The sequence below is a fragment of the Mangifera indica genome, chromosome 4 (genome assembly GCF_011075055.1).
Source record: "Mangifera indica cultivar Alphonso chromosome 4, CATAS_Mindica_2.1, whole genome shotgun sequence".
Lineage (NCBI taxonomy): Eukaryota > Viridiplantae > Streptophyta > Magnoliopsida > Sapindales > Anacardiaceae > Mangifera > Mangifera indica.
Window position 1 is genome coordinate 15,141,942 of NC_058140.1, and position 24,373 is coordinate 15,166,314.

The 24,373-nt window shown below is 32.4% G+C and overlaps 4 protein-coding genes across 7 annotated transcripts; 2 read left to right on the top strand and 2 right to left on the bottom strand.

The window, feature by feature from the left end:
• Positions 1 to 201: 201 nt before the first annotated feature.
• Positions 202 to 2,821, top strand: LOC123214434 (mRNA turnover protein 4 homolog). Its single transcript, XM_044634190.1, has 8 exons — positions 202 to 381; positions 474 to 639; positions 745 to 835; positions 1,005 to 1,063; positions 1,397 to 1,457; positions 1,729 to 1,819; positions 1,905 to 1,981; positions 2,437 to 2,821. The coding sequence occupies exons 1-8, from the start codon at positions 354 to 356 to the stop codon at positions 2,551 to 2,553; spliced, it is 690 nt and encodes a 229-aa protein (XP_044490125.1). The 5' UTR covers positions 202 to 353; the 3' UTR covers positions 2,554 to 2,821.
• Positions 2,822 to 3,799: 978 nt separating this feature from the next.
• Positions 3,800 to 9,817, bottom strand: LOC123214805. 2 transcript variants are annotated; one of them, XR_006501898.1, is made up of 6 exons: positions 9,262 to 9,817; positions 7,743 to 7,852; positions 7,270 to 7,641; positions 5,966 to 6,605; positions 4,072 to 4,418; positions 3,800 to 3,983 (listed from the first exon to the last, which is right to left on the bottom strand). XR_006501898.1 is itself a non-coding variant. In XM_044634799.1 (5 exons), the coding sequence occupies exons 1-5, from the start codon at positions 9,503 to 9,505 to the stop codon at positions 4,330 to 4,332; spliced, it is 1,455 nt and encodes a 484-aa protein (XP_044490734.1). In that variant the 5' UTR covers positions 9,506 to 9,817; the 3' UTR covers positions 3,800 to 4,329. The 2 variants fall into 2 exon arrangements, 1 of the variants encoding a protein (XP_044490734.1); XM_044634799.1 differs by having other exon boundaries at positions 3,800 to 4,418.
• Positions 9,818 to 14,728: 4,911 nt separating this feature from the next.
• Positions 14,729 to 17,333, top strand: LOC123213220 (F-box protein At1g10780-like). Of its 3 annotated transcripts, none has more exons than XM_044632611.1 (4): positions 14,729 to 14,972; positions 15,566 to 16,310; positions 16,457 to 16,737; positions 16,834 to 17,333. In XM_044632611.1, the coding sequence occupies exons 2-4, from the start codon at positions 15,569 to 15,571 to the stop codon at positions 17,068 to 17,070; spliced, it is 1,260 nt and encodes a 419-aa protein (XP_044488546.1). In that variant the 5' UTR covers positions 14,729 to 14,972; positions 15,566 to 15,568; the 3' UTR covers positions 17,071 to 17,333. The 3 variants fall into 3 exon arrangements, with proteins under 3 accessions (XP_044488546.1, XP_044488545.1, XP_044488544.1); XM_044632610.1 differs by having other exon boundaries at positions 14,729 to 14,967; XM_044632609.1 differs by lacking the exon at positions 14,729 to 14,972 and adding an exon at positions 14,982 to 15,340.
• Positions 17,334 to 18,586: 1,253 nt separating this feature from the next.
• LOC123213028 (transmembrane emp24 domain-containing protein p24delta3-like) lies at positions 18,587 to 22,570 on the bottom strand. Its single transcript, XM_044632350.1, has 4 exons — positions 22,249 to 22,570; positions 19,562 to 19,774; positions 18,986 to 19,062; positions 18,587 to 18,897 (listed from the first exon to the last, which is right to left on the bottom strand). The coding sequence occupies exons 1-4, from the start codon at positions 22,462 to 22,464 to the stop codon at positions 18,753 to 18,755; spliced, it is 651 nt and encodes a 216-aa protein (XP_044488285.1). The 5' UTR covers positions 22,465 to 22,570; the 3' UTR covers positions 18,587 to 18,752.
• Between the last annotated feature and the right edge of the window lie 1,803 nt (positions 22,571 to 24,373).

Sequence of the window (24,373 nt, forward strand, 5' to 3'; positions counted from 1 at the left end):
GTAATTTCAGTAGTCACTAACAACAATTTTAAGTTTTAAACTTTGTTTTTTACAATAATAATTTAACAAGTTTTATAAAAAATTTATTATACAAATAGAAATTTAACTTTTTTTATTTTGGTTAATGAAAATTTGTTATTTCGTGTAAATTTGCGTGGAAAATAATTCCAAGTGAGTATTTAGCTGTGTTGGCAGTTAATATCGTAGGGCACTATTTAGGTGGAGTATGGTTTAGCCCAAGCTGTTTAAAGTTTTCTTACAGCCCTAAACCGAGCACGGTAGTAGAGACTTCTTAAAACCCTAAACGCGAAGAGATAATCACCGAATACGCGGCCGTTCAAACCGCAGACTCCATGCCGAAGTCAAAGCGTGACCGCGCAGGTCCTCCCTCGGACTTCCTGTCGTTCTTCTGTGTAACTAAAAATTCATGTGATTGATTTGATTTATAATGATTTTAAATGAATGAATTGCAGTTACTTTGTCAAAGACGAAGAAGAAAGGTAGAGAACACAAAGAATCGATCGTGAATTCGATAAGGGAAGCCGTGGAAAATTACAACTCTATTTATGTTTTCTCTTTTGAGAATATGAGAAATCTTAAGTTCAAAGAGTTCAGGGACCAGCTCAAACCTACCAGCCGGTTAGTCGATTGAACTTTTTTATTTTTAAGTTTTTTTAAGGTTTTGGTTCAATACGTTATCGTATAAGCAAATGAATGATTTGTTATTGTTGATGATTTGTACAGATTCTTTCTTGGCTCAAACAAAGTTATGCAAGTAGCTTTGGGACGGTCAGTTGCCGATGAGATAAGGCCGGGACTTCATAAAGTTTCCAAGGTAAAGATTAGCTTTAGTTCTTAGGATTATTATTATGATTTGAAGAGTTTTTGTAATTATAAAGTAAGATTGATTACTTGAGATGTTCGTTAAGTTGCATTTAGCTTTGGGTAGCAGTTGAGTTTTGGTTTGTTTTGACTGTTGATTAATTTGTTTCCTGTCTTATCAGCTGCTTCGTGGAGATGCTGGTCTTTTCCTTACAGATAAGTCAAAAGAAGAGGTTGAGAGGTAATTTTTCAGAGTTCTATGGATCTTGTTGGGTTTTTATTTGCGGGCGTGTATCATTGATGGCAGTGATACTTTTTATGTATACTTAATAATCAAATCCATGGAAGATGTAAGCTTTGCTCTTTTGTTGATGATTTGAATTGATCGACAAGAGTATAGCTGACGTATAGAGGGCATTAATCCCACTAGCTTATGTTGAACTTTACGACATGTGCTTGGAGGTCTTTTTACACCTTCTAATTTAGGTTAAAATTATCTCATTGCATATTGTGTTACATCTGTATTTACAGTGTGCTGCATTTTTCACTGTGTTTATTTTTCTATTTTTTGCAGTTTATTTAATAAATATGAAGAATATGACTTTGCAAGGACAGGAAGCACTGCAACAGAAAAGGTTTGCATGAAGTTCTTCAAATCATGCATTTTAGTGTAAAATGCCAACTCTTTAATGTTTTATTGATGACCGAGGAAGAATGATTTGAAGAATGAAAGATTTTTATATAAACACAACTTTTTTGTTGTTTATAATGCTACAATGTCACCGACTTCATGCTTTTTCTGTTAGTCTGAAACATCAGACTTTGTTAGCATGTATGAGAATATATGATATACTTGTTTTTTTTTTTCTAGATTCATATATTTTGTATGCTTCCAAAATTTTTTAGGTGGAACTTTTGGAAGGTCCTCTTGAGCAGTTCACACATGAGATGGAGCCCTTTTTGAGAAAGCAAGGGATGCCTGTTCGGTTAAACAAAGGTGAGCTTTATTGCTTTCTTTTAGCTGCCATGCCTCATACATTGAAAGTCAATTTTTTAATATTAATTTTATCTGTGATGCACAGGTGTGGTAGAACTTGTTTCAGATTTTGTTGTGTGTGAAGAGGGAAAGCCTTTGTCGCCTGAGTCGGCTCGTATACTGGTTTGTTCTGCACTTTTTGCTTAATTTTTAAGTATCATGGGGAGGCCCAAGTTGGCCTAGCGGTGTGTGCTTGATTATTGTATATAAATTTTCAAAATTTCATTCAGTTTTTGTGCTTTGCTGTTATTTTTGTTCAAGTTAATTAAAAAAGTAACATTTGTCAATGTGCTTTAAAGTATTGATTTGTGTATTCTATATGGAGTACGCAGATGTCCTTATCCATGTAGTCAGTCCTAATAAAGCCATTACGGTATTGCAATATTTTATTGATCCATAGGACCAGAGCATCCTATTCTCTAGTTTGAAAGTATTGCAAACTTCATAAAATTTTTGGCATGTTTGCACCAGAGAATGTTTATTGCTTCAATTCTGGGTTTGCCTTTGTAATTGTTATTCATTTTGGTTGTAATATTTCCTTTTGCTTAGAAAATTGAGCTGTTATGTCATCTTTGCAGCGGTTGTTGGGGATCAAGATGGCTAGCTTCAAACTTCACCTAATTTGTCGATGGAGTCCTGAGGATTTTGAGCTTTATAGGGAAGGTGTTGATGAATCAGATGTTGAATTAGCATAATGGAATGGTTTAGGTTCATGTACAATTTGAAGATTCACATCTGTTGTCAAGTTATCTAGGCTGGGAATGCTGATATGATTGAACAATGCGGGTTTTGTACTATGATTTCCTAGTTATGTTGTGTGTGGGCTTTGCTATCTGTCCACACTATTAGTAGAAGTTTTGATACCTTAATGTTGTGTTTAAGGCCAATTAGGATTGAGCAATACTATGTGTAATTCGGTTGAGTTGTTAAGTTTGGAGTTGAAAGACTTTCCTGTTTCTTAAATGGTAAATCCTAGCTGCATGCCTTATGTTGAGAGAGACATCAAGCATGAGACAGCGAATGATGGGAGTTAAAAAAACTATATTTGTTGGTAAAAATGTAAAATTGAAGTAAATACTAAAAAATATGGCGTTAGATAATTATATTTGAAGGTAAAAATTACCAGATGAGAGTGATCAAAGCATAGAACCTGAATATTTGAAAAATGAAATTGAAGAACTATGTACAAGTTTCCAAAATTTTGGTGTTAATAGCTCCTCCCTTGTTGATACCATATAAATAATACGGCTAAAGTTGATGGGAATTATTGCAGATTCTTCTCTACAGATGACATGCAAGAAGCACTCCCACACTATATCAGCTGACAACCCCAGATTACAGAAAGCTATAAAAACGATAACACCACCGTAAACTTTTTAAGATTAAAAAACATCCCATTCCTGAATTTTAGTATAATAATATTACGTGTATAAATAATATATATAATTTTATACAAAATAATAATGCCACTGTACGATTAAATAATTTTAAATTAAAAATAAAATAACATCTAATAATAAAATAATATATCATTATTTATGTAGATAAAACCTCAAGAACACACTTAACCTTATGATGAGTATTATTATTGTTTTGATTTGATTAAGGATTATTATAATATTTAATCATGGCATAAATTACTATTTTACCATACGAATGAAAATATATATATATATATATATATATATATATATATATATATATATATATATATATATATATATATATATCATTAAGAGGTTAAACTTTTTTTTTTTTTTCTGTAACAAGAGATCTTGTTTTGATAGACCAAAACATTGAGCCCTACATTGTGATTATCCCTTTTACTTGCTTGTGAACAGCCATGTAAGGGAGTCAAATTTTTCTTTTTTCGTTCATCTGTAAAACTTAAAATATAGTCTTATTTATGGAAAAAAATCACAGAAATGTTTCCTCTCACAATGAGAAAAAGATGACCACATCTAATTTATTCATCAAATAGCTCAAAGAAAGAAAAAAATTCAGATGCTGAATTTATATGTACAAGTATCCATCTTTTGGTTAGCAATTTATGATGCTAGTTCATATTCCATTCTGCATGACATGTTTTGCTTTCCACCAAAAATTGCAGATATACAGGGAGAACCTTCATATTATGACACATAAATCACTACACAAGATGAAGATTCTTCTAAAATCTGCAAAGAAATTTGTTCCCTTTGGGAAGAACATACCTCATGTTCACGTTTGATATGGCAAACACTTAAGTGAGCTGAGTGGCCTGCCATCTTTTTGGCTTTGACCTGGTTCTACTTCATTTACACTTATGTTGATTGACTACTAGAAGCTGAACAGGGAAAAATGAAAAACTGGAGAAACTTTTTCGCAAGAGTTTCTGCCATTCCCTCCAGAATAAAACTCGGTGTTCTAATGTCATTGTGCTTTATGGTGAAAAACCGTTTAGGGTTATTAGGAGAATGAGGTGTGTGTTGTCAGTATGACAAACAAAGGATATAAAAAAAAAGGAGTCCAGAAAATCCAAATAACCAGATCTCCTTGAAGAAACGACCAACCGCTGAAGCTGCAAAAGCACCACCAAGAAATTACATTCTGCACAATTAGATGTACTATCATTAAGGCACAAGCAAATTCAACAGTATTTTGCTCTGCCAGCAACTGTATAAACTTTGTACTTGTTTGGTTACTTCAGCTTTCTGAGCTGCTGCTTAGAAAATTCTCTTACTAGACCCTAGGGTTTTCAAAATTCAAAGCAAGAAACTGGTCATTGCAGTTTATCAGCAACGAAACTTAAAATGATGAAGTTTCTCTCCACTAAGAGTATGGTGGAGGGAGCCTCAGTGGCATTCTAGGAATCAAAATACCGAACCATCAACAACAGGAGCACCTTGCCAAGGACTTCCTATAAACATCGAAGAAAGAGAATGCCACACCCAACTCCCAAAATGAATTTAATAAAAACAAGCATTAAAATTTATTTTAAAAATCCACATCCCTAAATTATTCAGGTTCAGTATGCCCATCTGCAATAAGAGAGAAGTTGAAGCTCTATGTACAATAAAAATGTGATGAATTTGCTTAACTAAAAAGAGAGTTTTTAAAAACACTAGAAGCAGCTCCAGGAATCAATCATTTAAGATATAACCCATTAACTCCATAGACATTACCCTCCAGTGCTAAGATAACAGAAAAATATACCAGTGAAAACCAGAAAACAAGTTATCAGTACCTTAGATGCAGAGATTAAAAATATAGAAGACAAATACCTAAGAACTAGGTGCCATAGAGAGACTAATCAATATGAAGAGTAAAGCTAAAGCTTATTCAAGTGTATAGATAGACCTAACTGCCAAACAGAGAAAATTACAAGACAAAAAACAATTAAGCAATACAGGAATTGGAACCCACAAAATATTAATCAACATACTGTGTGTAATAAAAATTAGGTAAGGATTTAAGAAAGCAGAGGAGGCTTCTCACAAGTTCAAAGAACAAGCCATTGACAAGCAAAAGTTTATCCCAGGGCATACATACTAAAAGCTCAATCAGCATATGCCAGCAATTGGTTTTATTTATTTATTTATGGTTCATAACAAAGTTTTCTACCTTAAAGTTACATACGGCAAGAGTTAATGGTAAAGCCTATAACTTATATTAATATATATTACACAAAACCCACAGTTAATAATAAAAATTCCTAAGAAATTGACATACTTATTGACAACGAAAGAGGATAACAGTCTCTAATATTTAGGCCCAAAAGCACAATGAATACAGATGGTTTGAGATACTACACCATCAGGAAGACTTCTATTTAAACAAAGATTATGTTACAGTTTATATTTGCATGGCCAATTTACATAACTAGATTAAGAAAAAGAAAAGGAAAATAAAACAATTTAATATAAACGTTAACACTATCTAATGAACTTAGGTGGTGTTAAATACCGGCTTTGATGCTCTTCATCATTTTCAGATGATAATGATAATGAATTTCATATATATTACATCATAAAAGCACCAAAAGTGTTTAATGTGAGCTGGCCCTAGAAACCGTATTATGACATTAAGCAAATCATCACAATAGAGAGGCAGGAAACAGTAACTTACACGATGGAGATGGTGCAAGTGATGGGGAGACTGAGGCTGTTGCACTTCCCAAGTCATGGCCTGGACTAGAACCATAAGATACTGCAGGCAATGGTGACAGACGAGGAGCCAACTGTGGTGAACGCACTGGGGGTGAATGAGCAGGGTTAGGATTAAATGTTTGTGAAGAGCTTGGAGGAAAAATGGGACGATAACATGGGTCAGTAACTGCAACTGAAGGTGCAGGAGAGGGGGCACTTTCAGGGCTTGGTGAATAGAGATCACCAGAATCAGGTGGAAAAGAAACTTCACAATTTAAACAGGGGGGATAGTGATTAACTTTAGGTGAGGGTGCTCGAGAATAATGAGAATGGGCAGGAGATAGGGAAATTGATGGTTCTGAGGATGGGGCTGGTGAAGGAGTTGGAGAAGTTCCATCAAGTGTACCATTCAAATAAGAAGATAAGACAACACTTCTAACATTACCAAATACTGAATTATTAAGGCCAAGATTCTTAGCTGGAGAGCCTGTGATTGTTTGAGCCAATTGCTTCAATCTCTGAGGCAGAAGGCTCCCCAGATCCGACAAGACTGAAGCCTGAAGTATGACTGGTGGAGCAATTGTGGAGCCCTCTGTGTTTGTTACTTGAACATACACACTCTGCATCATATAGTGCGGGATGGCAAGAAGAACAGAGTACATGCAATTGTGCATAAAGGCATCAATCAGTTATCATATAACCTATATTTTGTACAACACACCAGACCAGCAGGTTGAATGGTCCTCTCCTATTGTGTGTGAAATTTAATTAAAAAAATGAAGAAAAGGAAAAATACGAACAAAGAGGTTATTCAAGATTTGTTATGTTTAGCATACAAATGCCATGATGCGACTCCAACATGCAGGAAATTTTTCCGATTAAGGAACTTCTTTCACATTTCTCAATAGATTAAAAGGGTATTACCGATTTTCAAGTCAGTTTTGAACATAGTACATAAATGTTTACAATATTCATGTAAAGGCTATTACTGACAACTATTTACCAATCAAAAGGCCGAAATGGATCTGGATCCACATTTTAGTACCCAACAGTAAAGAAAACTCCTAATTGCCTCTATCCCGTTTCTATATTTAAAAAAAAAAAAACATAATGCATTTGAACAAGTACATATCAGCTATAAATCTTATTTCCATTTCTATACCTGATGATAAGTAGACCCATATATAAATGGAAAATTATTAAGTATAACAAAACAAAACCCATCCAAAGCACAAATAGTCACAAAAAGCTACATGCTAAAAGTTGAAAGAACCGGTGATTTACCTCATGATAATTCAGACGCAATCCAGACTTCAACTGATCCCTCAACTCAACAAAGTTGGCCTCTATGTCAGATATGGAATTATTAAGAGTAAAATTAAATAGAATCTGTGGCATCTGCCAAATGGAAGTAGCTTGCAGAGGAATTACAGTGATCCCTCCCGTAAACTTCAAAATCTGAAACATAGAAGGCTGCCCGAAAATTGACGTTGTCAAAGTCAGATTGGATTGCTGAAGGAACAACTCAATTAAAGATGATTTAAGCACACTTAGGTACACAGGATTTATTGGAGCATTTATTGGATCAGGAAGAACACCAAATACCACATCAGTCCAATTTGAAGCACCTGATTGATGCATAGATAGGATAGCCACCTGTAGAGAATAATTGATGAAGCACCTTTTATACCAATCTTTTACCATTTTAAAAATTAATTTAAATAAAAACATAAGAAAGAAAAAACTTGAATTGAAACCTTTGCATCTGGGACACCTATTTCCTCATAAAGATCGTACTCTAATCTTTCTATATGTGGAACAAGCTTTGAAACTGGTATCTCCAATCTGAAGTATGCCTGAACTGTTGCTGTAAACAATGGAATGACAAACACATAAGAACCAGCAGCAAATGCACACCGAAGACTAACTCATCTTAAAATGAAACTTGACAAGTTTATCTGAACATGCAGTTTGGAAACTAACCCATAAAGCACATATTGCTTTCAAATCTTTGCAGGCAAATATAGAATTTTTCACAAGACAAAATGTACAGGAGATTTTATACTATATCAAATATCCATTTTTTACTAATAAATGGTCTCCTTTCTTAATATCATAGAAACATTTTCATGTATTCGAATTTTCCTAGAAAACTGAATGAAAGGAAAATCTATTTACAATTATAGATTTATTGGTGTTAAAGTTGCGTTAGATGATCAACACTTAAAACGGATCCAGCAACTCCACAATTATATATGAAAAAATAGAAAGATGACCATATATTTTAGGTATTGCTGAAGTTCAACACGAAGATCCACATAGTAGAAGAGTTCAGAGAAAAACAATTATGATAGACAGATGAAAGCAACTTTAGTTTTTATGTGTTTCCGGTATTCTCTAACCAGATTAACAACAAATGTGTACAAATACAGACACCAGATTTTCCCACACAACAACAAACTAATTCCTTATTTGACAGGAAATTCCAACATTCACTACAAATGCTTGCTAATTTATGATATAACAGAAAATAATTGTACACAATAACAATTCAAGGCATTTGAAATTTAATTGTTTACTTCAACCAAGCTAAAACAAGTTAAAATCTTCCAGCAGCAATAAACTGTAATGATTGCTCAAAAGAGAATATATCACGGTCAAGATCACACTTATACGGGCCTTGGTAACCAACCAGATACATTGAAACTATCCAAAATAACTCCACCCAAGGAACACTTAATCCAATAAAACTTATGCTAAAAACCAAAGCCCCGCCTCCCCAAACTTGTTGAACAAATTAATTATAGAACAACAAAAGCTCACAACCCCCCGGCCAAATAACCCTGTAGTAAATATACAAGAAATCACAAGTCGATGAATCAAAGGCTGCAATAATAAAAACTCAAGTCAAGTGTTACAACAAAGTTCATGTCATCAACTCAATATCACAAACAATTATCCAAGTATTAATATATGCATCAGCCAACAGTTAAAGCATCATTAAAAAAGAGAGAGAGAGATTAACTGCATAACAAAGAAGTCAAGTACCAAATACCCAAATTGCTCAAAATATCAAAAGCACCACAGTACTCAAAGAAATATTTTCTTTTCCGCCAATAACAACCAAATTAACACATACACGGAAAAAAAAAAAAAACACTAACAACAAAACAAAAAAGAAACCCAACTCCACTATTCAACAAATATTTCGCAAAATTACAACACAACCATTTGCTCAGATAGTGAAATTTTAAAAAGAGAGAGGAGACTGCATACCACTGAATTTAATTGCATCTTTCGCATCAAACCCAGATAATAAATTGTGAAAGGGAAGGATCCAGAAGATCCCGGAGAGAAAAACAGATAAACTGAAAAGTAAAACAACGACGCATTTGAGACTAAACTCCCGTGAAATCACTGAAAACAATACCGAACATCTCTCACAGCAGAACCCAGACGAAGGCAAATTAGAATTGTCAAGAGACTGGCGTTGGGGCAGAGTTCGGTCATTTTTCCCCATTGAAAGAGCATCTGGGTTGAGCTTCTCTCAGTAGTCGGATTAAAAACAAAGAAGAAGATGGAAATGAAAGACAAGGGTTAATGGTGCACATATGACGAACAAAACAGAACCAAAACTCCCCTCTTTCTCTTCAATTCTCCAGAAATTATTGTTTTTTGGTGGTATTACTCTATTATGGCTACTTCTACAATTAGTTGTGCCAAGTTTAAGTAAAAACCAAAAAGAAATAAAATTCAAACAGAAGAGCCACTTTAGGCTGCAGTGATTGAGTGGTGAATTTATTCTCTCTCATTTTTATTTTTTTTAAATTTATTAGGCTACCCAACTTTGAGGAGAAGCAAAGGCCAAAGCGTAAAAGATAGAAAAACAGAGCAATAGTGAAGAGTCTTTTTATTTTCTAGTGATAAATCGATTTCAAAATTTTGTTGGTAATGTTATCTTATCAATTTGATATTATTACAATTTTAATAGATTAACAATAAATCGTATATTTTTTTTCATATAATATATTATAGTATAATTAAATGATTTTGAATTAAAAATAAAATAATATCTAATTATATAAAAATACATCATTTATATATCTAAATTGTATAAAAAATATATATATATATATACGTAACATTGTTTATAAATTAATATGTGAAAAATCATACTAAATAATCTGTTTTACAGAACATTAAAGAATTTGGGCAATAGCAGTTGATGTCATCTATAAATAGTAATTTTATACGTATTCACTTAGAGTGTATACACATTTATATATATATTATACGATTGAATAAAATTTTATTTTTAATTTAAAATTATCGTATCATACAAAAATATATATATATATTTATACACTCAAAATAAATATACATATTCTTATTCATCTATGAGAATCAATTAAGATATTTATTCAATCCTTTTGTATGTTTAATAATAATAAATAAAACTATATGTAAATAATTTTTTTATATAATTTAAGTACATAAATAATAATATTTTACATAATTAAATAATTTTAAAATAAATATAAAATTAGATTTTATAAATTATGTATTTATAGTTATGACAATGTTCCATTGATTAAAAAAAAGAATATATTAATGTGGTTGAAATAGTGACTATAAATTTAGGAAGATCGTAGGTTAGGCAACATGCTACCTTCACCATTGGTGAATTGTCCAATCGTAGCTTGCATGAGATAATTCTAGAATAACATTAAATTGAAAAAAAAGATATTATTATTAAATATTATTTTATATAATTATATAATTAAATATTATTTTATTTTTAATTAATATTAATTTATAATATTAAAAGTGGGGCTTGGTTGGAGTTTGTTCACCTCCAAGTTATGGTGCCCGCCCATATCTAAATCTTTTAAAAATAAAAAGTAAGTTTTTTTTTTTTTTTTAAAAATAACTTGTAAGAAGTGATAAGGAATAAAGAAATAGAAGTCAAATGTTGGTAAGACTCTTCAATTAACTTAGTGTTAAGTTAGTGACTAGAAAGAAAGAGAAATTCCCCCGTTAACACGCATACCACCAATTAGAGGGATTTTATGTTATTTTTATTATTATTATGTTTAGAGATTAGATTCTCTTTAATTCATTAAACATTTTGCTTATAATTGTATACAATATTTCCAATTATCTAATTATTTCAAACTTAATCTCAAGGTAAATAAAGAAATTTTTTCATAATATTGTTTTTTTTTTTTAACGCTACTATTGAATTTACAATAAAACTATATATATTTATTTTTAGTATAAACTAATATGTGTTATCATGTGATTGAATGATTTTGAATTAAAGATAAAATAACATCCAATCACGTGATAACATATATAAATGTATACCTATTTGTATACTTAAAATAGAAACGCATAATATTACTCTTGAATTTAATATACTTTTATATAATTTTCTTTTGAGTAATACTATATGTATTCACTTTGAATATACAAATGGGTATATATTTATATATCATCACGTGATTAAATGTTATTTTATTATTAATTCAAAACACTCAATCACATCACCCGTTTGATCGAGTATGCTACCAATAAATTTTTACCTCTTATTCTAGTGTGTGCTTCCGGAGGAGCACGATAATATATATATATATATACATATAATTTTATTATTATTATTTATTAGCATTTTCCCTGACACGTTAATATGGAATCAATAAACAGAAAGTCGTTAAAGATGGGAGTGATGAGAACAAATCAAAAGACAGAATATGGTTTGAAGTACTATGATTTCATTTCTTCCCTTAATTTTTTGTTACATTTTTTAAACCAATCATAATAAATATAAAGTTAAAGATTATTGCAATTAATGTCAATCAGCAATAACAAAAGTGAATATTTGACAAGGAGGGTGAAAAAGTTAAAACTCCTAATGTCCTAAATCCTAACCCTAAAGTAAATATTCCTTTTGTGTTTTATATTCATTTTAACAGGAAAATTTATCTGTATTTATTGGATGAACAAATTTGGTTGAATAAATCAGGGTTTTACAAATATAATAAATGTTCGAATCTAAGTGTTTTTTCTAAAAATTTTAATATTTTACCAGTTTTACAAATCTATAAAATTTTTGTATTTTATCTCTTAAAAAGGCAAGAACACCATATTTTATTCCTTGTAATTTCCTCAACTTTGGTAGCTTGTACTTTTATTCTCCATTTAATAGACCTGAAGTTTAGCATCCAAGTGAAATGCACCTTAAACAAGACAAAAAAATTTAAAGATCACAAAATGAAATCATACACAAAAGTGATTTGCATACTTTTTTCTTATAATTTTGTATATAAAAAGTGCCTTTTTTTTTGTAACAAAATAAAAAAAATTAAGTGAAAATGAATGATAAAGCCAAATACTTTTAACTTATTTTTTCTTACTTCATATATATATATATATATATTTGTAATTAATAAACTATAAAGAGATTTAGAGGATATCCATTTGGAAAGGTGTATTACATTAATACATCAAATCTAGTTATTTGAAAAAAAATTGTTGATCATATTATCCTAATAAAATGGTAGATAATAATGTTGCAATTATTATCTCATATCTATTGACGACAAAGATGACATGTGAATAAGTACATTTCGAAATTGTTCGTCTTTTTTCATCATTTTTTGAGTAAAAAAATTTTTATCCGTATTTTGAGTTAACTAATAGGTAGATAACATAATTAGTCATTGTTTGTCGTTTGCATTATTAATCACATTGTTGCTATGAGTTTGTCTAAATATAATTGCACAAAAGTTTGGATCAATGGTCGTTTACAATTTATACAGCAAGTCTACACTTGAGTAAGAAAGTTAGTCAAAAAAGTTATGGATTATGTATAATTATGGGACTTTTACTTCTTGAATTACAATTTTGTTTCTTTCATCCATCAAACACACAAGTTTGGCTATTTCTTCTGGCCCCTTAAAGATGGAAGTCATATTCGTTACTCACCATTTCTTTCTCTCTAAATTCTTTCCGAAGACAGAAGCCTGTATAACATGATTATGGGCATAGATTTTGGATTCTCACTTTGTTTTATTTTTGTTAAGATATGAGAAATAGTTGAATTTCATTCAAACAAAATTGAAACTTTCCTTACTGTTGCAAGAACAGTTAATAAGAAGAGCTATTATCATCAGGTAGGGGTAAGTAAAATACCCAATAGAAGTTGAAATTATGAGATACCCAATTTTTTACTTTGATTTCTCATTGAAACTGACCGATCTTAGATAGGTTTTGGTTTTAATTTTAGTAAAATTTATTGGTTCTGATTCTGGTTATAGTTTTATTTTACTTGTAAGGAACCAAATCCAAACCACAGTTAAGGTATCTGACCCGGTTTCCTTTTTTTTTTAAGAAAAAATTTGTTTCTGCCCGGTTTATCTGGTGATTAAGTCTAGAAAATGTTATACAGAGTAGTTGAGGGAGGTAGAACTCCTTGGGCGAATTTTAGACTTTCTGTTCTGTTGTTGAGAAAACGTGGAAGGACAAAGAAGGTTTAAGTTTTGAGTTTGAATTATCTAAAATTTAGCAGAATTACAATTTTTTAAACATAGGAGGGTATTGAAGCTTTTGGCTAATCATGCTCCACCAAAGTCACTTGTTTCGTAATTACAAATATTTATTTATTTATATATTTAAAATATATATACATAGTTTTATATTTTTTTAAGTTAAAAAAACTTTATGTTATTTAATTTTTTAAAATTAAAGTAATTTCAAAATTGATGGTTAAAATGCATTTTTATAAACTTTGTAAACCGTGATAAATATTATTTTTCTCATCATAAATTCTCTAACAATTTTTTTATTAAATTAAAATTTTTGTTGTTATGATTTATAAACCTTTTTTTATCTTTTCCTTGATAAAGAAATAAAGACTTTGTCTACTTGTTAAGGATGTGAGATGACTAAAGAGAGAAAAAAATGTTAGAAGAAAAAGTCCCCCTCATTAGACACGATAGTCAAAGAAAAAAGAAAAAATATTAAAAATATTGAGAGGGCAAAGGGAGAATTACATTTCAAAACTAAAAAAATTAAAATTTTTAATTTTTAAAATAAAAAGATATAATAAAAATATATTTTTATTATTATTATTTATAAATATAATAAAATATTTTAATAAAAATTGAATAACCATAAATATTTAAAAATTTAAAATCTGTATAGATAGTGATTGAGGTACGAACCAAATCTTGAGCGAAAATAAGTCTTTGGGCCAAACATATTTCATACAAGAGACAAATTTGCATCCGAGTCAGCGACACCATTAACAAAAGCCTTCCCTCAAGTTTGACACTCTGCACTCATTCACACAGTTCTCTCCAATCATTCCACTCATATCACCGTTGATCACACACTATCGAGATCGGTAGAACGTCTGTGTTACACGTGTCATTTTTCCAGTACGCGGATCACACATAATTAACATTAGTTTCTGCACTAATACAAACAAAATTACCGATATTATATAATTTTAATTTAGCTTCTCAAGGATGGTTATTTCAAATAGTATCAATTTAGTCCTCAGATTTAACTAAACTCGAGTAAACACAAGGACCAAAATGATACTTTTTAAAATATGTGTCCGTTAAAAACTGCAGAGCTCCCTAGTGATCTGCAAAAAGTCAAAAAAATAAAATAAAATAATAATTTGAACGGTAAGAAATTTCAAAGATTTGAAAAGTGAAGCGGGCCATTTCATTTTTCTGCAATGTCGCGGAGTGAGAGAACAAAAAAACAAATTCGTTTAATTTCAATTCATGCCCGTTAATGGCAACTTTTTCAAAATTTGAAAAAGCCCTTAACGCCCTCCCTTCACATTTCACTCCCTCTTCTTTTCTTTTCTCGGATAAACTTACATACATTCACTCTTCTTTCAAAACACGAGTTGGGTTTTTGCCTTTTTAGCTCTTTGGTGTCTCTCTTTTTATCAGATTTGAATCTGTAAGGTTATTGATCCTGTCTTGGATTTGAGTTTTTTGAATGAAAGGAATGAGAAATTTATCTGTTTTCTCTAATGTTTAGGTGTTTTATTGTTGTGGAATTTCGGGTTTGAAGGTGTAGTAGGAATTTGTTGCAAGAGTGTTTTTTGTTGGGTTTGTTGATTAAGGATTAAATGTGCTGAGAATCTTTTCTCTTCGTTCCATCTTGTCTGTTTATTTCTGTTTTTAGATTAAGTTCCATCTGGGTTTTGCTTCAAATGTTTGTACTGCATCTGGGTTTCTCATTTATCAGGGGAAAAAAAGTACGATTTTCCTATTCTTAGCTTTGTGTTGAATTATTAAGAGACAAAATTGTGGACATCTTTATGTATATTGTAAGCCACTCTGACTATCAGATTGAAATATTTAATTTTTTTGGGTATTTTTGTTTTGGTTTATTATGAGAATAGGTTTACGAATCTTTTGTGAATTAAAATCTCTCTCTTTAGGTTTCCCATGATTATAAGTTTGAAAATTTGAGGACTAATTTTACCTTAATTGTATGGATGTGTTTGGCACTTTTGTTTATTGACCATTACTTGTTTGATTGTTTTCCTCAGAGAATGGACTCACTTCCAGATGCTATTGTTCATTACATTTTATCAAATTTGAATAATGCCAGAGATGTAGCAATATGTACTTGTGTATCCAAACGATGGAAGGATGCAATTCCTTATCTTAGAAGCCTGTATTTCCCTCGTAACTCTTTCGATAACCTCACTAGCAGTGACTGTCCTGATACTATCGTGTGGAAGATGATTTCATCCATTGTTTGTTTGGAGGAGCTTGTTGTGTATAGCCCATTTTCTAGTGCTGGCCTCGCCTCATGGCTATCGCTTGTGGGTTCAACGCTCAAACACCTTGAGCTTCGAATGGATAATCTTTCTGAATATCAAGTCTGTGTTGAGAGGCCATCAAAATTGGACTGCATTAGTGGTGCAAAGAATTTAGAGTCCCTAAAGCTTTGGGGTGTTCTAATGATTAATTCACCTAGTTGGGATGTTTTCCATAAACTTAAGAACCTTGAAATTGTTGGTGCAAGATTGTCGGATCCAGCATTGTCCACTGCCCTTAGGGCTTGCCCTAATTTAACTAACTTGTTGCTGCTTGGCTGTGAAGGGGTTATGTCTGTTTCAATTCAATTGCCACTTTTGGAAAGGTGTAAGCTGGATTTTTATGGCTCGGGTAACAGCTCGCTTTCTCTCTCTTGTCCGAAAATTGAATTCCTTGAGGTACAAGGCTGTAGTTGGATTAGGGTTCGTGAGACAAAATGCTTGAGGAATCTGTCGATTTCCAATAATACTGGTAATTTCTTGATTAGGAGTTATTTACTAGGAAGTTTGATCTTGTTATTTATTTATGTCCCTTTTTTTAAATGTTTTGTGGATACAACAGTCCCTGATTCTATAAACTATAAATGTGACTGATTATATGTACTTCTAAATTTTTAGGGAGAGTTTACATGGTAGATTTTGGGAAACTGGCTGCCCTCGAGTCCTTGACCATGAGAGGGGTCCAGTGGTGTTGGGATGCAATAAACAAAATGCTGCAATGGGCTAGTGAGGTGAAGCATCTCTACATGAAGGTTGAATTCACTGGAGACTTTGATACTCTTCAGCCCTTTCCAGAAGTTGACTTCGTTGATTTCTTCAATAGTCATCCAAAGCTGCAGAAGTTCGATATCCATGGGGCTATGTTTGCTGCTCTTTGCCAAAAAAACAGCCTGAAAAATGTATGTAGACCACCTTCTAGTGTCATCAATTATTTGTCTAAGTTAACCTTCAAAGATAGCATAACCAATAGAGCTCACACTTTCTTATTTTTGCAGATTGAATCAGGGTTTGTGATTCCATGTTTGGAGGAAGTAGTTGTCACTGTGAGATCACCATTAAATGCCGAACAGAAAATGAGCACTCTTGAGTCCCTGTTGAAGTATGGTAAAAATTTAAAGGCAATGGTAATAAGAATTCTTCAAATGAAGAGCAGCCACAGCAGTTCAGACGATTTCTTTGATGAGATTTGCAGGTTCAGATGCATTAACCGCAAGATAGTTCGAATTGAATAAAGCTCGCATGTGGGAAGTCTTTTAATTTAATTTCACATTATTCCTTTTCAGTTCTCTGATCAACAGATTTTGACTGCAAGCAATTAAAACTAATTTAGTTTCATAACAGTGGTTTTACTTCCCAGTTGAGGCCAATGTTGTTGTATGAATCTGGAATTCTATCACTCTCTTGGAATTTCATTGAGAAATTGATGCAATGGTAAAAATGAGATTAATTGATGGAATAAAATGTACACTCAGCTATGGGTGACTCTTTACAAGTAGTTTTTGAGACTATGTCATCTTATTTAGAGCCTAATGGTTTCATTTATGCTGTTGTCTAAGTTATTGCTGCAGACTTAAGCAATCTAGAAATGTTTTGAATGTATTGATTCTTTGGAGGAATGTAGGTGAGTTTTGAACTACCCCCAGCTTCAACAACTCCAGAACCCAATTTGGTTCTGTTATGTCAGTCTTAATCAAGGCTATAGTAAAGTAGGTTCTAGGTGAGGAAATTGTATTACCGAGTAGGAACCCTGCTTCATAATAGAACTCTCAATTCTTGTTTCAATGGCAGTCACTTTCTGATATAAATTTGACTGGATTGTCTCTAACTATTGGGTAAAGATGGCCATAAAGAAACGTAGTGGAGCAAAGGTTTTTGAATTGATTTTTAAGACTTGAATCTGTGAGGGTTATTACCTGTAGGGAGAATGCTATAATTAAGGAAGCTAATGTTTTTTATTAATTTATGTAATGCAAAGGGAAGCAGAAGTGTCAATAGACTTTAATAACCAAGCTGTGTTTTTTTACAATATATGCAAGTTGTAGTGAATCTCAGCTTATCTAAAATGATAGATTGAACTGCTTAAAACTTGTGTCATCAGTTGCTAAAAAAGAGGGACTGCAGAACCCACCCATGAACAAAGTTATAAAATATCATGTTAGTCAAATGTAGTGAACCAAATGATGAATACACTTATATCTTCATTTCAAATTTATGTCAAGACGTTTTGAGTCTTTTCACTATTGTACATTTGGTTTAATAATGGGTTAGGTGAGCATCTTCACCAATTTTTATCGAAATATGTTTTTTAGAAGTTTACAATGGCTTTTATGAAAGAATTTTGGTTAACTTTTATGAAAAGAAACATCTTCTGCTATGTACAAAATCTTCTACCATTCCTATATACTAGTCAAGTAACTTATTTTTTAAATACTTTTATTTGTCATCTTCAATAAAATCTACTAGACACATTTTAAATTGGGACCTGATACAAAAAACACCGATGAATCCCAAAAATAAAATTTAAGAAATGACCCAAAATATGCCAGGATATGTAACAAAATTTAGTTCATTATCCTAAAGCCATCCACATATTTAAGGTGCTGAAACAGATCGAGCCATTGGTGTTTTGTTATAGTCTCTGCACATTCCTTTTGTACCCAGAGAATTATTTATTCAACTTTCTACTCATATACATTATCTCACACTGATATGAGCATAAACCTAAGAAAATGTTAGAGATCATGCTGATTAAAGGAATGAAGAAGTGAACTTTTCTTGCTGTATCATGTTAAAAGCTGGATTCTCAGAAAATATATCTAAATTTTCCTCCTAAAATATTTCTTTCTTCAGGTGAAAAAAAACAAGTGTTCTATAATTTCGTCTTCTTATAAAGAAATAAAATGTCAATAGAAAATTAGATCAGCTTCTTCTTTTGAAAGAATCGCTTAAGGTACAACACCTGCAGGGCTGAAACTATGATGCAAACTCCCAAGGACATTATACTAAACCATGCTACTCTAGCATTTGTTTTCTCACTCACCACTCTCATCTCCGCTTCCCTGTCAGTGTATGCCACAGTGACCAACATTAGCTAATCATAAAGAAAGAAAAGTTGCAGCATTTTCTAATTACAATTAGAAAGCTTACTTGCTCTTCAGATAGAGTAGATTCTCATGGATGGACTCTACCGCTCCTTCAAGTTTCCTCAGTTCAAGTTCCACACCCTATACATGAGCAATTCAAATGAAACCATGCACTCTCAAGGGTCACAAAGGAAAAAATTCCATATGAAAGCAAATGTATCTGAACCATTTTCTGGTTGGTTATGAAATCAATACTAGACCACATGAGATTTGGTTCTTCATTTCAAACTTCTAAACATTACTTCTTATTGCGATAAAGCCAGATCATTAATAAAATTCCACAAATGATGACAAACAGATATGCAACTTTAACTTGACAAAACAAGTTTTGGGAAAATATGAGAGAAGGGAAAAAGGTTAGTCCTTTAACACCAAATAATCAGACTAAAGTTTGCTAATAAATCAAATTCTATTTCTATTACTGCTTTATTGTCCTCCACTTCATTGACAGTGCCACTTCTTTGCACTCACTATCAGAAAAATATAATAGAGGTTATAAATTAAATGAATGAAGTTAAAAAAGACTAATATAACAGATTATGATCCAGTATAAAGAAAAAAAAGAAAAGTCAGTACTCACTTCAATTTTCTCTTTTCTTGCAACTGATTCCCAATCCTTAGCAGCAATTCCTGTTTTCCAGTCAATATTGACAGTTGCCTCTCTAGCTGCTCCATTATGGCTATCCACCCAGAAACATGCCAAATAGTTACCAGCTTCTTGAGTCGTGAAAGCAAACTGACCATGTGTCACATTCTCCTTGTGATGAAGATTGTTCCCATATGGTGAAGTCACCTATGTTATAACACAAAATGCTATTACACACGGCAACCAAACAAAAAAGGGCAAAGTAATTACTTATATAATATCCATGTAAAAGAAAATATCATCACAAAAAGTTTAATTCTTACTTCATTTGCATATGAAAAAAAAAACAAAACTACAACTCAATTGGAACACAAAACATTCTTCAACATGTGATAACATCCATCACACACACAGAGAATAATTTTTTTTACTCTTTCAAAGATACCCAACGTAGCATAACCAATGTAGTGGATTTGCAGCATAGCCAATACGTAGATCTCCAGCAAGTAATAGAAAAATACATTATTAAAAAATAAATGTAACAGTATGGTTCGACCCTGGTGATTTGCACAAAGATAGGATTTTATATATTACATAAGCAGAATATGTTGTTCTGTTTCTTGAGGTAATTATCACTTAATAAATGTGCCTGATGCAAATTGTCTTGATCTTTCCATGTCAAATAAAATAATTTCTTTAAAATATACAACTAAAGGGAAATAAAAAACCATTTGATCCCCTGCACAAGGCAAAGAATTTGCACATAGCCAATTCCTTATATATTGAGAATGACATCTAAAACAAGTAATAAGATATTATACAAAATTTACTTTAACATTTGTGAGTTTTTTTATAGCTGTCTTGACTCATTCAAGTACAAACATACTGTAGACTGCTTGTCTAATACAATTTCAGTATATACAGACACACAAAAAAATAAATTGAATGTGACTGAACAAATTTTCTTCAACTGACTGGCTAAAGAAGAAAAGTCAGTTTCCAGTACATTCCACTTTTCTATATTGTTCTATCAATTGAGTTGGCAAAAAGATGTCTCCAAGCAATTAAATAATCCACGCAACTTCAAATTGTCTTGACAATTACTTGCTATATAGGACGTTCATCTCTAATCTATGATAAGTTCATATTTATACTATATTTTATACTCCCAATCATTGTTTTGATTAAATTTTGGTTTATTAATGTTGTAAAACTACCCTAACTTGGAAATATTCTATTTTTAGGTACACGGGTAAGTTTGATGAGAAAATGAGAACTTTAGCTTTTGGATTAGATCGACATAGGAACAATTGGTAGAGGAAGAAAATATCCAGGAGGAACGGTTGTTCCTTGAATAGATGTTCCTAGTAAGTTTTGACCGTTCCAGGCTTGAAGAACAACGTTAAGGCAGATAAGAAAACAACCAGCAGAACAACATCATTGCAAGTGGAAAAACCTAAAATTGAAAACTGGAATGGGCGTTACTAGGAGTGAATGGGTGTTCTAGACTGCACCGACAAAACAAGACAAAATGCTAAAAGGTAGGGGAATCATTGATGGAATGGGCGTTATTTAAAAGAAGAACAAGCACTCTAAGTGAAACATGTCTTTCAAAAAACAACGCTAGTAGAAATATGTATTTCAAAAATCACCTATCAAGTGCTTTGTAAAATACTTCTTTGACTTTAAAAAAACAATAATAAAACACATTAACAATGTTTCTTCATAAGCACTCTTAGTGCTATTTTGATCATTTATAAGTCCTTGCAGTACTATGAAATAGACGAAAGACTTCTAGCAATTTGAAATTGTCTTAGGATATACCAAAAGCATTATGAATCATAACACACTATTAGGAAGAACACGTTTGAGCACTGATTGAGAGGAAAGTCAAAGCTTTTGCAGCATATCATAATCTATTCTGTAGAAACCTCCTTACAATATACGCAGTGTCACAACCTATGTAAATAGTTTTGATCATTACATGTTTGATATTAATTTGATCAAGAAATTCCAGAAACGATACCAAGTTATCCATTTCTTCTAGATAACCTAAACATTGAAAGTCAGACATGCAACCAGGTAAGGCCAAAACATGGAATATACACCTCTTTCAACATGTTATTGAGGGTTCTAGGCATTTATAATATGGAGTGTTGCACTTGTAAGTTGTAACATTAATCTATTCCCTCACCTTGAGCCATGCACACGCTTTCTAAATAGATAGCTTTGGCCATTCTGTGTGTGATGGAGACTCGATTATTCATGGGGATTTGAAATGCCAGAAACAATACCAGGTCAACTATTTCTTCTAAAATGACCTTAACATTTAAAGTCAAAGATGCATAGAATCAAGCCATATCATGGAACATACACCTTTCGACATGTTATAGAGAGTTCAGGTATTAACAAGACGTCACTCTTGTAAGATTGAAAAATTGATGTTAACCATCAAAAAGCCCCATTTCCCAGTAACGTAGAAGTTCCAAGTCATAAATCAATCCCACAGTAATATGATCCTAATTCATTACAAGATCCTCATTTTACAGTTTATTAGTTCTAATCCACAATAACAACACGAAAAGTCAAAACCCGATTAAAAAGTCAAAGCAACTAATTTCAATACTAACCCAAATTTGATCCATTCAATTGAATTAAATAAAAAAAAAAATATGAGATACCTTGACGGCGATGGTGGGAATATACGTATGATCCTCCGAAATGACGAGGTAGTCGGCCAAAACGACGACGTTGTTCTGAATTTCTTCGGACACGCATTTGGTTCCGGAGGACGGCAAATTGAGCCAAACGGCGTGACCGAACATGAGATTAAGCATGAAGGAGAGGAAAAAGAGGGGCAAAAGGACCTTCCGGCGCACGTTTGTAGTGGTCGCCATCGATTTGAATATTGATTTTACGAATCTATAAATGAGTTTGCAGCTTTGGATCAGTGTATTCGTGAAAGAATGGCGATGGCTTCTGGTTGTAATTATTATTATTTATTTAAAGTCTCAAGAGGGAAGGCCCAATTTTTGGTGAGAGTTGGGCTTCCTTATTAATGAATGAAAAGACATTTATTATTAATTTATAATTATATAAATTTCGATTTGTGAGATTTGTCTTAGAATAGAATTATGTCGCTCACATAACCCCCTCAAAATTTATAAAATTTTAGGCCCCTGTGAAAATAGATGGAATATACCATTGACCGTGATAATCATGAATTCGTCCATGAGTTTTGTATTATGGTATTAATAAAGTTTAATATATAAAGACTAGGCCAAACGACTATGTCCCACCCAAGGTATGCTGCAATGTCAAGTTTCCATCTTTTAACTATAAAAACACCAAATATCTACTCATGATCAGTTAAAATTAACGGTGGTAAGGGTAAAATCATCATTTTCTCTATAATATTAAAAATAAACTGAAATAGAATTTACTTTTGTCCTCCTAAACTTTAAAAACTGAAATTTTCTCTCAGCCTAAGTTTAAAAAAATCGTAGTTTCATCCTAGGGTTTCGTTTTGAAATCTTCGGCGATATCTCCAGCTCCATTGCCGACGACCTCTCCCTCCCGAAGCATCATCTCCTTCCGGCTATCTCTTTCCTCCCATTTGGATGCCCGATCGACGTCGGAGAAGCCGTGGAAGACGAAGAACTTCGTTTGGACGCCCGATCGGCGTCGGAGAAGCCATGGAAGATGAAGAACTTCGTCAAACGAAGTTCTTCGTCTTCCCAGACGACGTCTCTCTGAGCTGGATTGGTTGGGGTGGAGTTGAGGGGGATCGTCGGTGGAAGAGAAACCGTCGGGAGAGGGAGATGGCCGGCGATGGCGCCGGAGAAAGTGAAAGGGTTCGGAAACTAAACCCTCGGGGGGGAATGCGATTTTTTTAAATTTAGCTTAAAGAAAAAATGTTCGTTTTTAAACTTTTAGGGGAGAAAATGAGATTAAATTTTCAGGGGTTAGGGTTTCGTTAAATTTAACCTGCTATGAGTGGGTATTTGGTGTTTCCATAGTTAAAAGGTGAAAACTTGACATTGCAACATACCTTGAGTGGGAAATAGTCGTTTGGCCTAAAGACTAACCTAATTATCAAGTGTTTAAGTTACAAAAGATTATTAAAATAATATTGATTTTATTATTATTAAAATTTTAAGATAAAAATATATTTATATTTAATTAAAATAATAAATTAATATCTTTATTTTAACTATTTTACTTTTATTTATTCAATTTTTAAAACAAAAATGTTTTTACTTTCAATTGAAATACCAATCCACACAACCAACACTCATACTGTTGTTGCCACCTACTACCCCCACATGACCACCACCCACCACCACCACCACCTCGTCGACGATGAACAAGAATGCTGTCACCTGTGAGCATGCCCTCACCCACAACTTTGCCGTTAAACTAGGAGTGGAAAATTTGTGACTACTCTTCTCTGTATGCCCACTTGTGTCATCGCCAAAAACCTACCATTTCTCTATCTGATCCCAACATATTCCACCATTGGTTTAAGTTTATTGATTCCATTCACTTTATTATGCTTGGTCTCACTACATGTCAGATTGAGATGAGAAGATGGTGGATGCTCCCACGGGCCGATCAAGGGTGGGTAAGCATGCCTTATCCATCATCATCAAACTCTCATTCAACTTCCACCTTTTGATTTTCTATAATTTTCCCCTGGCCATTATTCCTGCATCCTCTCGCCTTTAATTTGTTGTAATTGTCCCATGCCTCCACGTCTTTGATTTAGTTTAACATAATATGCATAAGTGTATAACAAGGTTATTT